A 15,030-nucleotide genomic window follows, 5' to 3' on the forward strand; every position below is an offset into this window, starting at 1 on the left:
CAACAACGATTGACCCGTGAAGGTTACACCCCATTCATAATCCATGAGATTACTAACTCCATATGGTTCGAAACCACGAAAGGAGGATCGGGGATGATGGTACGAAGTGAGTCATGGAGTCACATTCGCCCGTATTGGCCTCTACTCAATTCCTATTGTGAAAAGTATTCCTGTGATTTCAAAGGCATACAAACAAAGTATTCAATTTGCTCCAAACTATTATTAAGCTAAATTGGTTGAATATTAATGCACACATTATTCTAAAATACTGTGATCACTTGATTAAACAAGATTAAAAAGGAACTTAAACCGGTTGTCCAAATTATCTTATTAGTCGTGTTATTCAATTACATATTCCCTTTAACATGCAATATCGTGATCATAAATAATAATAGAATAAACATTACTATGGGAAGCAATTCAACAATAATAGCGTTAGTCAAATCAAATACTAATAACCCTAATCATGATACTAGCAATAAGAAATAAAAATAAGAGGGATGCTTTCTCTGGTTTTTACAGGTGCGAATGAGACTTTGTTGCCTCGTTATGTAATAACTGATCAAGGGATATTAGCTGAAAGGTGGTGGGATGATAGCAAGAAGATCGAACTGTGGCATGCCCCGGAAAATATATGTGACACCTATGGTATGTGTGGAGAATTTGGAAACTGCAACCAGCAGACTAAACCTATGTGCAGCTGCTTAAGGGGGCGTTTAGTTCACAGAGTGGAATGGATTTGGAATCAGGAATGAGGTTAAGGTGGTATGGGGTTGGAACTTGATACTTAATACCATGTGTTTGGTTCAATTCTGGAATGGGATCTCATTCCCTTACATGTTGTTTGGTTAGAAATTTATTGAAATGAGGAATCAACTCCATTTTTTTCAATAATCTTTATTTCAATAATCTTTATTTTAATCAACTAGCAAAATCAATTCTCTAAGAACAATAACTACAACGCAATAGTTAAATTTTAAACAAACACATTCAAAATTGTCACAATATTTGAAATAATTATTTAATATCAAAACTAATACTCACACCCTGTTTAAAAATTCCAAGTGAACATTTATTCAAAGAAAACAAATTCATAATCCATCACATTTGGCAATTTGTCATAAATAGACAAATTATTTCGCATTACGACTCAAAAGGTCAGACACCACCTCCTTTTTCCATTCATCATTAGGACTTGAAAAGAAAATCTCCATTTGGCTAGGATTTGATGAAAACAAACTAGTAGCTCTTATAACTTCAACTTGGGTAATTCCAGGCAAACTTCCAATCTCAGATAATAGCCTTCTCTTTTGTTCAACAATCTCTTGTGTTGTACTCATGGCAGACGCAATAGTAACAAGATGATTATTCATATCTTTCATAAAACCAACTGCCATATTGTCAACAGATGATAAATTTTCAAATCGAGTAGCTGTCTTTTTCTAATTAGTCTTTGGAGTCTTTTCCTTTTTCATTCTCTTAGCAGGAGGAGGTTGGGGTTGAGTGTAATCTGTAGCTAAACCAGGTGAACAAGTAACAGATTACTCTTCATCGTCACTATCATTATCAAGGTGAACAACGTCCTTTTCAAGGTTATGGATAGAGTCCTCAGGCAACTCAGCCGCAAGACCATTAGCTCTATCAACACCATCATCTAGCTTGCTAAGGTAAGGAAAAGGAGTCTTCCATAATCCTCCAGCTTTAGGATGAGTCTAAAAACATTAGTTATATATTATATTAGATTAAGTAAAATGCAAGATTTTAAAAAATATATAAAGAAAAAAAAAAAGAAATCAGTTACCTTGCAAAAATCATCATAAGCTTGTCTCTCACATTGTATTTTACTAGTTTCTTCATCCCACTGAAACCCGGATGTCTTGTTCACCATTTCAGCAACTATTGCATACTTATCTTTGAACCATTTGAACTTTGATTCAATGTGAGGAATGGCTTTTAAACCACATCTAGGAAACTTATTGTTCAGCATAAGCTCCAACTGATTCAAGTATCCATTCCTAAACCCTCCTTCTCCTTTCCATTGTTGGTCACAACTTAACTCCAACAAACAATCAATCAAAGCTTCTTCCTCCTCTTTCTTCCAAAAGCGCTTATTCTTACCTCTTCCACTTTGAGAACTTTGACCATTTGCGGCCATCCTAATTAATCAATTAAGTAAGAATACATAACCAAATATTTTATTTGTGATATATAGGGTATCACATAATGAAAGCAATTAAAAGTTAAATAAAAATATCATGTCCCTTGATTAACATCAAACACAGACGAGAAACAAAAAATCATAAAATACAAAGATCGTTTCACAAAACACAAGGACAAGACTAAAAAGAGTCATTATTCATTAAAAAAAAAATCATGTTTCGTTATTTTGCCTAGCTCTCCAAGCATTAAATAAAGTTTGCGCTAAATTATTCCTAAAGCCGGTCCAAGCATTTGATGGTTGAACTTGAGTAATGTATTAAACATCATCACCAATATCCTCATTCTCATCCTCACTCTCATCTGATGACTCATCAACCTCAAAATTTGTGGGCATGTGCTTTCGAATTAGATTGTGTAATATAGCACACGCTGTAACAATGCGACCTTGTGTACGAGTTGAAAAAAAAGAAGGGCTTCTAAGAATTGCCCACCTTCCCTTCAACAAACCAAAAGTTCTCTCAATTACATTCCTAGCTTTAGAATGTTTCAAGTTTCAGCACTTGCTGGTACTCGATCCCCCATTCTTTCAAGTGATAATGATGCCCTCTATATGGTGCAAGAAACCCCTCACAATTAGTGTAGCCAGCGTCTACCAAAAAGTAACAACCTTGAAAATCATAGAATAGATTGAAGTCTTTATTAATTGTAATAATCAAAATTGTTATATTATCATATGGTTATTTTTATCACATGGTTTACCTTGAGGCACCTTTAAACCATTAGGCCTCGAAATTGCATCTCGTAAAACACGACCATCACAAAAACAAATTCCATGTTAGGTGTACAAACACCTAAAACATTCATTGCAAGGTTTCCTTTCCTTGTTCGGTACCTTCCTCTATCCTCATTTGGAACATAAACTTTAATAAATGTACCATCTAGAGCTCCTAAGCAATTCTACAATTATAAAGAAAATACACTAGATTATTTACATAGGATGTATGTAGAACATTGCTTTTAATCAATTGTAGAATGAGCATTCTTTTTATCATATTTTAAAATGTTAAATATACCTGGAAGCATTTCCATCTACTATCCTCGCAATCTTCTGTAATAGGTGTAGGTTTTTTGAGCAAGTGATGATGTAGCTTTAGAACCACAAGGAGGCAAAGGTTAAATTGTCTACTAACACTTTCTCCACTCCTATAAAAGTAGTGCCCTCTCGACCTATTCTTTTTATGATGAGATGATGTATACAAAAACATAGCTACAATCTCCTGTAAGCTCATATTTCTAGTCCCTCTCAATCCACCAATATCGCTTATCATCTCACAAAGTACACCAAAAGTATGTCTGTTCATACTCAATTCACTCCTACAAGCAACATCACTATCTCTAATCAACGAGTTCAAATTAATTAATCTATTACGTTTCTTATCTCTAATTCGGTGTATTTTATGTAGCACGAAATACATGAGAATCATGAAATTTATTATAACTAATAAAGTTACAAGTAGTTCTGTTTGTCGCTTTCTCTTCCTCCTTAACAAGGATAGTCCACATGACTCCATTTCTGTAAAAACACAACACAAAAAGGATTACCCTATAAATTGATTATTAGTATTTACTCATATGTTTTCCTATCATATTCTTATTTTATTGTCTAAGTGCCTTTTTGCCTAACATTATATATATATATATATATATATATATATATATATATATATATACATCCTTTGGTGGCAGCAAAAAGAAAAATACAAGAGCAAAAGCCAAAGAAAGGCATGCAATAGGCAATCCACAAAAGAATTGAAAAAGAAAAGTCAACAAGTAATATGTATGCTAATGAAATCAATGATAGTTCACAATAGTGGACCAGCAATAATGAACACTCCATTTCATACATCAGAACTATTTCACAATTATATGTCAGTAATATATTTTTTGAGATAGTAAAAAATCTACTAAATATATACAATTACTATGATAAAATTCAATAAATTTCACACGAAAGATGACTACTTTGATCACAATATATAGCTAACCAGAATAATTATACAACAAATTTGGGGAAAAAGTGAATAAAAAATTGGGGAAATATCATAAAATAAGAACAAGATTTAATTAAATTAAAAAAAAAAAAAAAAAAAAAAAAAAAAAAAAAAAGAAGAATTACCTGGATGAAGGCTGAATTATTGCTGCTCAACAGCTTAAGGATGAAGGATGAATATGGCAGCAGAAGTAGGAGATGGACTTTGGCGGTAATTTCCCTGTTTCCCTCATTCTTCCCTCCTTATATTTGATACCTAGGGGAATGGAATGGGCCAAACCCACCTCCCCCCCAAGGTTTCTAAACCCCATACCTCATGGGTTTGAGGTATGGGTTTGAAACTCATACTTTTCACAACCAAACATAAGGTATGGGTTTTAGTACTTCTAAACCCATACCTTATACCTATATTTCGCGAACCAAACTACCCGCAGACTAAACCTATATACAGCTGCTTAAAAGGGTTTGTGCCAAAGAACACGGAGGAATGGAGGAGAGGAAACTGGACAAGTGGGTGTGTGAGAAGAAAGAAGCTGCAAGCCTGTAATGTGGGGTTCAAGGGGCAAAACAAGATGGGTTTTTGAGGTTAAAGATGATGAAAGTGCCAGTTAATGCTGATATTGCTGAATGGTTTGTGGGTCTGAATCCTGATCAGTGCAGAACAACCTGCCTGGCAAACTGCTCTTGTTTGGCTTATACACATGATACTGGAACTGGATGTCATGATGGAGCGAGAACTTGATTGACATAGAGGACCTTTCGCCTGGAGGGGTGGACCTATTCATTCGGCTTGAACAATCAGAGCTAAGTAAGTTAATCATACCTCTTTGAAATTTTGAATGCTAGACACTTTAGGAGATATGATAGGCTTCTGAATTCTCATCTTCCCACCTAGTAAAAAAGATCATGTTAGTATGCATATGTAAAATAATTTCCTCTGCTTTGCAGGTACTAGTAAGAGATATGACTTTAGGTACAGCAGTGATTGCCACTATCACATACTTCCTGTTCAAATGGAGAGCTCGGAAAAAGGGTAAACACACATCGGATAGAAATAGAAAATCTAAATTAATACCAGAGAAGAAAGCTGGGAAAGCAACAGATTCATATCTATTCAGAGACAAAACCCAAGTTATGATTGAAGACCTAAAAGTCTCAAAACTTGAAGATCTGATAATAGCAACAGACGGCTTTAGTGAGAGTAACTTGCTCGGGAAGGGTGGTTAGGGGTGTCCATAATTCGGATAAAAACCGAAATCCAATCCAATCCAAACCGAATTATCAATTCGGATCGGATCCAAACTTTAAATCGGATCGGATCGGATTGAGATTTTTTGAAAATTCGGATTTTCGGATTGGATCGGATTGACCCTAATTGGATCCAATCTAAACCGAAAACCGAATTGTAAAATTAAGCTTGTGTAAATATGTTTTTTGAAGTTTAGGACAAATAGTTACTTTTACATAAAATAAATTAGGGAGACTTTGAATTAATTAATTAATGGCTTGATTTATTTTAATCATGATTTTGAAGACTTTTATTTATATTAAAGCTTTATTTTTATGATCGTATTAGACGCTAAAAAATAATGTATTATAATTCGGATTTTCGGATCGGATCCAAATAACCGAATTTTAATTCGGATTGGATCAAGAGAAAAATTCGGATCGGATCGGATTGGAAAATTGAAAACCGAATTATATTTCGGATTGGATCGGATTTGGACTAAATCCAAACCGAAAACCGAACGGACACCCCTAAGGGTGGTTTTGGCCAAGGTAAGAATGAGTTCAATTCAAACATGATCTTACGTAGTCTAAAATGCAACAAAACGTAGCAGGAGATAATATGATGTTTGTTTACAGGGTAAACTAGAAAATGGTCAAGAAATAGCAGTATAAAGGCTTTCAAGAGCATCTGGGCAAGGTGTAGAAGAATTCATCAACAAAGTTGAATTCATCTAAAAACTTCAGCAATTTCAGACTTCTAATAAAGCTGTAATTTTTTTTTTTCAGTTTAAAGCATTTCTTGATGCATTGATGACAATCAGTCGATCATCACTAATACAAAGCAAAATCAAACAGCTCAAAACACTCGATTCCAACATTAAAAACCCAAAATCTTATCGAAACAACCAAAACAAAAACCCCAGAATTCCTTAATAAGTTATCTAGCTTAAATCAACAAATCACAAATTAAATAAAAAAATTGATAAAATAAAAATCAAAAACTTACCAGCATTTTCGCAACCAATCATGAGAACACGAGAAGAAGTGGGAACAAATTTGCGAAAAGGGAATTGCCATAGTCGTAAGTGTTGCAGCTTGAAAACTTAGATTCATCGTTCTTTGTATTTTTGGTTGAAAAGTTGAAGATTGAAGCTTTCTCTCTCTTCCTTTTCTATCAATTTTGGGAAAGACTGAGCTTTCTCTCTCTTCCAGCAGTGACCTCAGCATCAATCAGCAGTATTTTGGCGCAAAATTTCCCCCCAAAAACATATGCCGTTCCCGTTTTTGCAACCAAACGAAAGATTTGCTGGTATTACATAAAAGACTGACGAAATAGTACCAGATTTCACTATTTTTTAGGCATTGTACTACAAAAGTGGGTGACTATGTAACATTGTACTGCAAAAGTGGGTGGCAAAAAGCAAAAGTTTCTTATTTCTTTAATTTCTTTTGGAGTCACGTGGTTTTTTTTGTTTTTATAATTCCATTTTCTTTTACATCTATTTTTATTTATAGTTTGGTCCCTCTGCTAGAGATATTAATGGCTGTAGTTGCTAGAGGCTAAGACATTTCCGGCAATTTTTCCTACTAGTTAAACTTTAGAAATTCGATCAGACGTAGGATACAGTCTTGGAATCCCAACCAAATTGACTCCAATTTTATTTTTTTCATAATTTCGAGCATAGATCGAACCTTTTGCTTTAGATATGGGAAACAAGTTATCCTTTTCACCATGTGTGAAGTTACTAAAAATGAATATGTAATTAATAAACTTCCATACAAGAAAATTGTAATGATTATTTAAGAACGGTGGATGTAGTATAAGCAAATAGGAGGTTAACAAGTAAATCTTAAACATGACTCGTGTATATCTTATAAACTCTAGCTCTAAATCATACATTTGTAAGATATTCCAATGCATCCTGATGGACCTGCTCGTCTCCGGCTGCAATTATGCGATAATAAGCTGGACCTGCAACACCAATATAATTATGATGTTCAGAAAATCTACAACACTAGTTAAGTTGAGTATACAGCCATTTTATAACGATTTTTTTTATACGAATCAGTTGGTTACCTATGGACAGTGGAGAAGCTTTCCACTCAAGCTTCTGACCAGCCCAATCAGTTATAATACCTCCAGCACCTTCTATGATTGGTATAAAAGCGAGAAAATCGTAAGGCTGCAGAAAAATCATTGAATAGTTTAGCAAAAAAGTAAACAATTAGCCAAATAAAAATTTGTGTTTGGAGTATAATATAAAGAGACAAGAAAATATCACTCACACCAAGAAAGGACTGGATAATCAAATCAACAAACCCAGAAGCTAAGAGTCCATAGGTAAAGCACTCAGCTCCATATATTGGTTCTTGAACCTGAAGAATAGAAGAACCCATATGATTAGAAAAAATTGACAATTTCATGGCAGCTATAAGTATTTGCCAGATCAATTGATCACACTTACATCAATCAGTAAAAACAAAATGGCAAAATTGGTTTTGTGTTCAGGAGAGTTTGGTTAGTTTAAAAGCTTAACAAAGCAACTGTGGCAGGATAACTTAAAGATTCTAGTAGACCAATTTTTAATAGAATGAACTGTTACTAATATCTAACGAATATATCAAGGGATACTAACTACACACCTTTTCTGTGACACGATAAAAGTCCTCTCGCTCTTCATCGCTAAAATGCAATGGGCTGGACGCATATCTGAAAGTAACAAATTCAAAAACGTGAGGTAAATTAAAAAACAAAAAACTAACAAAGCAAAAGAGGAATAAGCAACTCGTACATACTCGTGGGAGAAAACTCATCTCAAAACTATTAAGTTTTTCCACAAGAGTACAAACTATTGCTCTTCTCAAAAACAAAAACAAAAACAAAAACAATCAATCAATCAATCAATCAATCAAAGCCTTAATCCCAAAAGTGGGGTCGGCTAACATGAACCAAATTTGATTATTCCGTGTAGTCATCAACATAAATCTTTCTCCTCCATCCCTTACGATCCAAAACTTCATCCTCACGTAAATCCATGCACTTCATATCCTTCCTCACTCCTTCCAACCAAGTCATCTTTGGTCTCCCTCTTCCTCGTTTAATCCCTCCATGGTCCCACTCTTCCACTCTTCGCACCGGTGCACCCTCGGGTCTCCGTCTTACATGTCCAAACCAACGCAGACGATTTTCCCTTAATTTATCTACAATGCCCGCCACACCTACTTTCTTGCGAATAACCTCATTTCTGATTCTATCTCTTAAAGTGTTTCCACACATCCACCTTAACATGCGCATTTCCGTAACCTCCATCTTTTTAATATGCTCTTTCTTAGAAGCCCAACATTCTGTACCATAGAGCAACACTGGTCTTATGGCAGTCCTGTAGAATTTTCCCTTCAACTTTAAGGGAATGCTGCGGTCGCATAGCACTCCCGTGGCCGCTCTCCATTTAAGCCACCCTGACTTAATCCTGTGGGTCACGTCTTGATCAATGTCACCATTCTTCTGGATGATCGACCCTAGGTACTTAAAACATTCACTCATGGTCAAATCCTTTCCATCCAAACTCACCACTTCATTGCTTGTCCCCCTCTGAGTGCCAAAACGACATACCAAATATTCAGTCTTACTCCGACTTAGCTTAAACCCTCTAGATTCCAACCTTTGCCTCCATTGCTCCAACTTGACATTAACCCCATCCTTAGTCTCATCCACCAAAACGATATCATCTGCGAACAGCATACACCATGGAACCTCATCTTGAATTGGTCTAGTTAATTCGTCTAGAACCGTTGCAAAAAGAAAAGGGCTTAATGCAGACCCTTGATGCAATCCGATTGTAATAGGGAAATCTTTTGTCAACCCTCCGCATGTCCTCACATTTGTTGACACATCCCGATACATATCCTTAACTAGGTCTACATACCTTCGTGGGATACCTTTCTTCAACATTGCCCACCAAAGTATCTCTCTTGGCACCTTGTCATATGCCTTCTCTAAATCAATAAAGACCATATGAAGATCTTTCTTCTTTACCCTATAAAACTCCATCATTTGTCTTATCAAATGGATTGCCTCCATAGTAGATCTCCCAGGCATAAAACCAAATTGGTTATCTGAAATGCTTGTGCATGCCCTCAACCTTTGTTCAATCACCCTTTCCCACAACTTCATAGTATGGCTCATAAGCTTAATTCCTCGATAGTTAGAACAATCTTGAGCGTCTCCTTTGTTTTTATAAACCGGGACCAAGGTGCTCTTCCTCCAATCTTGTGGGATCCTTGTAGCCGTCCATATCTTGTTGAAAAGGTTTGTTAACCAATCAATACCAATCTTACCCAAACACCTCCACACCTCTATCGGTACCCCATCAGGGCCAACCGCCTTCTTAGGTTTCATCTTCCTCAGTGCAATCTCCACCTCTACTCTCCTAATCCTTCGCACATACTCCATGTTGATTTCTTCATCACTCATAGAGGTATCTCCTATCACAACTCCATTACTTCCATTAAATAATTCATCGAAGTACCCCTTCCACCTGTCCTTGATGCCCTCCTCTTGCACTAGGACCATTTGGTTCTTATCTTTGACACACTTCACCATGCCAATATCCTTCCTTGCCTCTTGTCTTCTCTTTGCCATCTTATAAATGATCCTTTCTCCCTCCTTGGAATCAAGCTTTTCATAAACCTCCTGATATGCCTTTTCTTTTGCTTGGCGAACAGCTGCCTTTGCCTTACTCTTAGCCTCCTTATACGCTGCAAAGGTTTCATCACTCCTACATTTTCCTAAGGCTTGATAGCATTCCCTTTTTTGCTTAATTACTGCTTTCACCTCTTCATTCCACCACGAAGTATCTCTCTGTACCGAAGTTCTTCCCCTTACTTCCCCTAAGACCTCTTTGGCCACTCTTAGGAAACAGTTCTTCATTCGTAACCAGGTCATGTCCGGATCCACCTCTCCATCCCAATCCGCTTCTTCAATTACCTTTTCTGTAAAAACCTTAGCTTTTGCATGCCTTAGGGTCCACCATCTTATCCTTGGTTCTTCTTGTCTAACTTTTTTCTTCGCCTTCTCTTTCAGACGAATAGTCATTACCAATAGCCGGTGTTGGGTGACCACACTCTTAGGAAACAGTTCTTCATTCACAGTGTTGGGTGACCAAAAACAAAAACAAAAAAAAAAAAAAAAAAAACATAAATATATAAATAATAAAAGATGAACAAAGAGAGAATAAGTAGTAGTAGTGATTGTGCAGATATATATACTCACAGTGTTGCTTGTGAAAGCCGCTGACAAGGACGGGTTTGTACAGGCAGACCATCCATAGTAGTTTGTCTTCCCTGCACTCCGACCCATCTTTTGGACAGTATTGGCTGGTCAATGATTCCCAAGATCTGTAAAGATATAACCATCCAGTGGAATGAGAAAACAGGTCCAGACATCTAAAACATAACTATGGTGCATCTAATATTCTCTACTCAAAATCCAATGCATGCAAAAACACGAGTACTAGCCATAATTAAAGTGCAAAGGAGTCATACCGGCTTACTCTTATATAAGAGAGCAATGAGAGTGCCAAACAAAGGAATACCTATAGCATTGTAAGAGATGATTAGAACATACGACCAAACTCATAAAGAAAGAGTATTATGAAGAGAAAAAAGATTTTCTTACCGTTTTTGAAGCTAGTAGTCCCGTCAATTGGGTCTAGCACCCAAACAAAATCAGCAACCCTTCCTTCCGGAAGCCAACCCCTTTCCTCGCCAAAACTAAAGTTTTAAATCAAATTTAAAAACATTAGATCAAGCAAACTAACTCAATGAGTAAGGTCAATAAGTAAAGTTGAAAATAGATCACTTACACTACATGATGAGGGAAATTCTGTAAAATCAAAGATATCATAGCATCCTCGGCAGCTAGGTCTGCATTTGTGGCTTGTTCAACAATACCGCCATCTAACGACAAAATCAAATTGGTCAACCAAAACAGGAAAATTCAAGTAAAAAACAAGGAACAAAACAAAACCAAAACGAAACTTACCTTGGTCGTACTTATTAGTGTTTTGAATCAACCACGGTTTCCCAAAAAACTTTTTCACCACAGCACCTGCGGCATCGGCGGCTTTCATTGGCAACACGAAGCAATTCATCGAGAATTTCAGGGGTAATGTCATCAGATTCGCCCGAAGTCTTGTAAAAGCAACACATCTTCTACAAATTATCAGAGATTAATACTAATCCTTCATCCAAATTGATACAAGGACAAATTGTCAAACATTAATACTAATCCTTCATCGAAACTGATAGGGAAAATAAAGATGGGATTATTATGGGAACACAGATCATTTATCAAAATTATGATTAAAGGAAATTTTAATTTAAATAACAAAATAAGCACATAATTTTCTTCTCCAGCTAAAAAAATCGAGTTTAGTAATTAGAACAAAAGTTCAATAATCGAGTTTAAAGAACCCTAAATTGAGCATAATGAGAATTAAATTAACAAAAAACCCTAAACATTGAAAATAATCGAGTTTAAAGAACCCTAAATTGAGCATCATGAGAATTAAAATTACCAAAGAACCCTAAAATTGTCTATGATGAGAATTAAATTAACAAAAAACCAAACAGAAATTGATATTCGACAATTACGAAAAAAAAAACACAATTTCTTACCTCAGACGCTATTTCAATGGAAATTTGAAATTTCAATGGAGAACGACGCGTGCGCTTCAATACAAAAATTGAGAGAGTATTTCCTTTTTTTTTTTTTTTTTTTTGAAAAAGAGAAAGTATTTCCTAATAAACCTCAAACCTCATATGTATATATAAAAGTAATACTCCCTCCGTTACTTTTTACTCGCAACTTTTACCATATTTAGCCGTTACACATTACTTGCAACAATTTTTTTTCTTTCCTTTTATGGTAGGTTTTTTTGTATGATTTTACAAAATTACCCTTACTTTTTTTTTTAAACACCCTAATTAAACTACTAATTTTATCTCCATTAACTTAAACTTTACATTAATTAACTTAACCATTTCCACCAAAATCATTCCCTCCCAATTAAATTCATCATCACTTTCAATTGCCAACCACCACCACTACCTTCACCACCACTAGCACCACCACCACCACTACCATACCCAGATTTTCTCTCTTTTTCTTCACCGATCTCCTCTCGTTGTCGCCGCCTTCCCTTCTTTTCTTCCGTTTTCTTTTCTTTTTTTCCTTGTCGCCGCCGTCCTCGTTGTGGGCTTTGTGGGTTTTGTGGGTCAAAATCGGTGGTGGGTCGAAATCGGGGTTGTGGGTCGAAATCGGGGGTTGTGGGCGAAAAGGTGGGTGGTGGGTCGAAATTGGGGGTTGTGGGTCAAATAGGTGGGTGGTGCTAGGTCGAAATCGGGGGTGGTGGGTCGTAATCGGGGGTTGTGGGCGAAAAGGTGGGTGGTGGGTCGAAATTGGGGGTTGTGGGTCAAATAGGTGGGTGGTGCTAGGTCGAAATCGGGGGTGGTGGGTCGAAATCGGGGGTGGTGGAGGAAATTCGTGGTGGGTTGTGGTGCGAAATCGGGGTTGTGGGTCGAAGGGGGTGGTGCTAGGTCGAAATCGGAGGCGGTGCGCCGGTGGTGGGTCAAAATCGCTGATGGGTGGTGGTGGGTTGAAGTGGATTCGGTCTTTGCTGGTGGTGCTGATAGGTGGACAGGTGGTGGTGGTGTTTCATGAATTCCAGTTTCTGGGATTTCAACTTTGATTTTTTTTTTTTTTTTTTAATTTTTAAAGTAGGATTAACATACTTAAATGTATGCCCTTATTTTTCATTAATCATGGTTTCAATATTTTGCCTAGGAGTCCGTTCCTACCCTCAAAGTTGCGAGTAAAAAGTAACGGAGGGAGTATAATCGACATATGTATGGATTCCTATGGTACGTAGGTTTTTTTTTTTTTTTTTTAGCAAATTCAAGTTTATCAAATGGTAAAATTATGTAAATAAACAACTTTTTATTGAATATGGGTTTACTGTTATTAATATATTTACAAAAATACCATGACTTACGTTGTTATATTACCATTTTGCCATTTGATAATTGTTTATCAAATTACAAGGAAAAATTGACAAAAATAATCTAAATTTTCATTCGTTTGCTCAAAATAATCCCAACTTTGGATAATTTTTATATAATCCGAACTTTAAGGGTCGTTCGCTTATATCGGTCTCAAGTGATCGGTAACCTATAAAAGAGGTTTTTTTTAGTTTTAAGTGACATATGTCAACACATTATAAGTTGAAAAAAATTATTTTATTTAAAAACAAAAAAAAATCCAAAACCTACAGCCACTCAACCTTAACGGCCGGCAACCACCATCCCGGCAGTCCCAGTCAAGATCTGACCGCCCCCAACCTTGCCGGCGACATTCTCCCCCTAGCGTCGGCGACACCCCTCCCTTAAACTACCCTAAACGGCAACCCGAATTCCCTTTAAAAAAGCCCTCCACCAAACCACCCAAAATTTTGAAAAACCCTCCCCCACCACATTTAACCCCCAAATTGGCCCTTCCCTACCAGGTTCCGTTGGGAGGGCCGATTTGGGGGGTTTAATGTGGTGGCGGAGGGTTTTTTCAGGGTTTCGATCGGGTTGTCGTGTGGGCAGTTTGGTGGTTTAGGGGAGGGGCATCGCCAACGCTAGGGTGGGGGAGGAACGTCTAGACTCCATCGAACATGGTGGGTTCTGGGAGGGGTTGTGGCTGGGTGGCGGAGAGGGTGGTCGTGGATGAGGTTCCGACAGTTGGGTTTTTTTTAAAAAAAAAGTTTTTCTTTTTTTTTCAGCCAATTAAATAGTAACACGTGTCACTTTAACCTGTTGTAACAGGTTAAATAACCGGTTGGGATCATTTTGAGTGAATGACCCCCAAAGTTGGGATTATTTAAAAATAATCCAAAGTTGGGATTATTTTGAGCGAATGGATGAAAGTATGGATTATTTTTATCAATTTTTCCAATTGATAAACCTGGGCTTCCTCTTTTTTTTTTCTTTTTTTTTCTTTTTTTTTTTGTAGGAAAGGGGTAGTTTAATTTTAATCCGTCAAAGAAAAGTACCTTATTTTTTTTGGAAAATTTGATTTAGATAATTCAAATATTTTTCCAATTTTTTTAAATATAATCCAACCTCTTCATTATTCCACAACAATCTCATCTTTATACCAAGCTCGTGCGATGTACAGATTTTCAATACATTTTTTTTGAAGGAAGATAGCACGAAATACTTCAGTCTGGATTAGAGCAAGATTAGCCAGTCTTAAGAATCTAGGTGACATCATCAAAATTTAATTTTGCGGTCTTAAGACAAGACTTTAGTTATTTTACGCATTTATGTGGCTTGGTCTAAACAAAATTTTAAGTGGTGTCTTGAATATTCAAGACTCAACTTAAGACTCCATACAACACTCAATTAATTTTTTTAATTTAAAAAACATTAATCACTTGATTAAATATTAAAAAAATGAGTCTTACAAATGAAGATATAAATCTGATCGAGTCTTAAGGCGTCTTAACATAATTATAACTTAAGAAAATAACCTAATAACTGATGTG

General features: G+C 36.3%; 1 protein-coding gene and 1 pseudogene across 2 annotated transcripts; both read right to left on the bottom strand.

The window, feature by feature from the left end:
• Positions 1–891: 891 nt before the first annotated feature.
• LOC145593526 (uncharacterized) lies at positions 892–7,058 on the bottom strand. The gene is made up of 4 exons (XM_081649779.1): positions 6,447–7,058; positions 4,337–5,101; positions 1,802–2,156; positions 892–1,712 (listed from the first exon to the last, which is right to left on the bottom strand). The coding sequence occupies exons 3-4, from the start codon at positions 2,153–2,155 to the stop codon at positions 1,542–1,544; spliced, it is 525 nt and encodes a 174-aa protein (XP_081505905.1). The 5' UTR covers position 2,156; positions 4,337–5,101; positions 6,447–7,058; the 3' UTR covers positions 892–1,541.
• A 124-nt stretch (positions 7,059–7,182) lies between these two features.
• On the bottom strand, positions 7,183–12,216 carry LOC145593525 (bifunctional phosphatase IMPL2, chloroplastic-like; annotated as a pseudogene). The gene is made up of 10 exons (XR_014102758.1): positions 12,119–12,216; positions 11,484–11,682; positions 11,305–11,398; positions 11,118–11,212; positions 10,985–11,034; positions 10,713–10,837; positions 8,084–8,150; positions 7,727–7,816; positions 7,518–7,623; positions 7,183–7,412 (listed from the first exon to the last, which is right to left on the bottom strand). The product of XR_014102758.1 is annotated as a bifunctional phosphatase IMPL2, chloroplastic-like (transcript).
• Between the last annotated feature and the right edge of the window lie 2,814 nt (positions 12,217–15,030).

Source organism: Chenopodium album, chromosome 19 (genome assembly GCF_948465745.1).
Source record: "Chenopodium album chromosome 19, dcCheAlbu1.1, whole genome shotgun sequence".
Lineage (NCBI taxonomy): Eukaryota > Viridiplantae > Streptophyta > Magnoliopsida > Caryophyllales > Amaranthaceae > Chenopodium > Chenopodium album.

Excerpts from the sequence above, each read along its gene's own strand:
- LOC145593526 (XM_081649779.1), bottom strand. The coding sequence starts at position 2,155 with ATGGCCGCAAATGGTCAAAGTTCTCAAAGTGGAAGAGGTAAGAATAAG. Across the intron at positions 1,713-1,801 it reads CTTATGATGATTTTTGCAAG|ACTCATCCTAAAGCTGGAGG; the intron begins GTAACTGATTTC and ends TAATGTTTTTAG.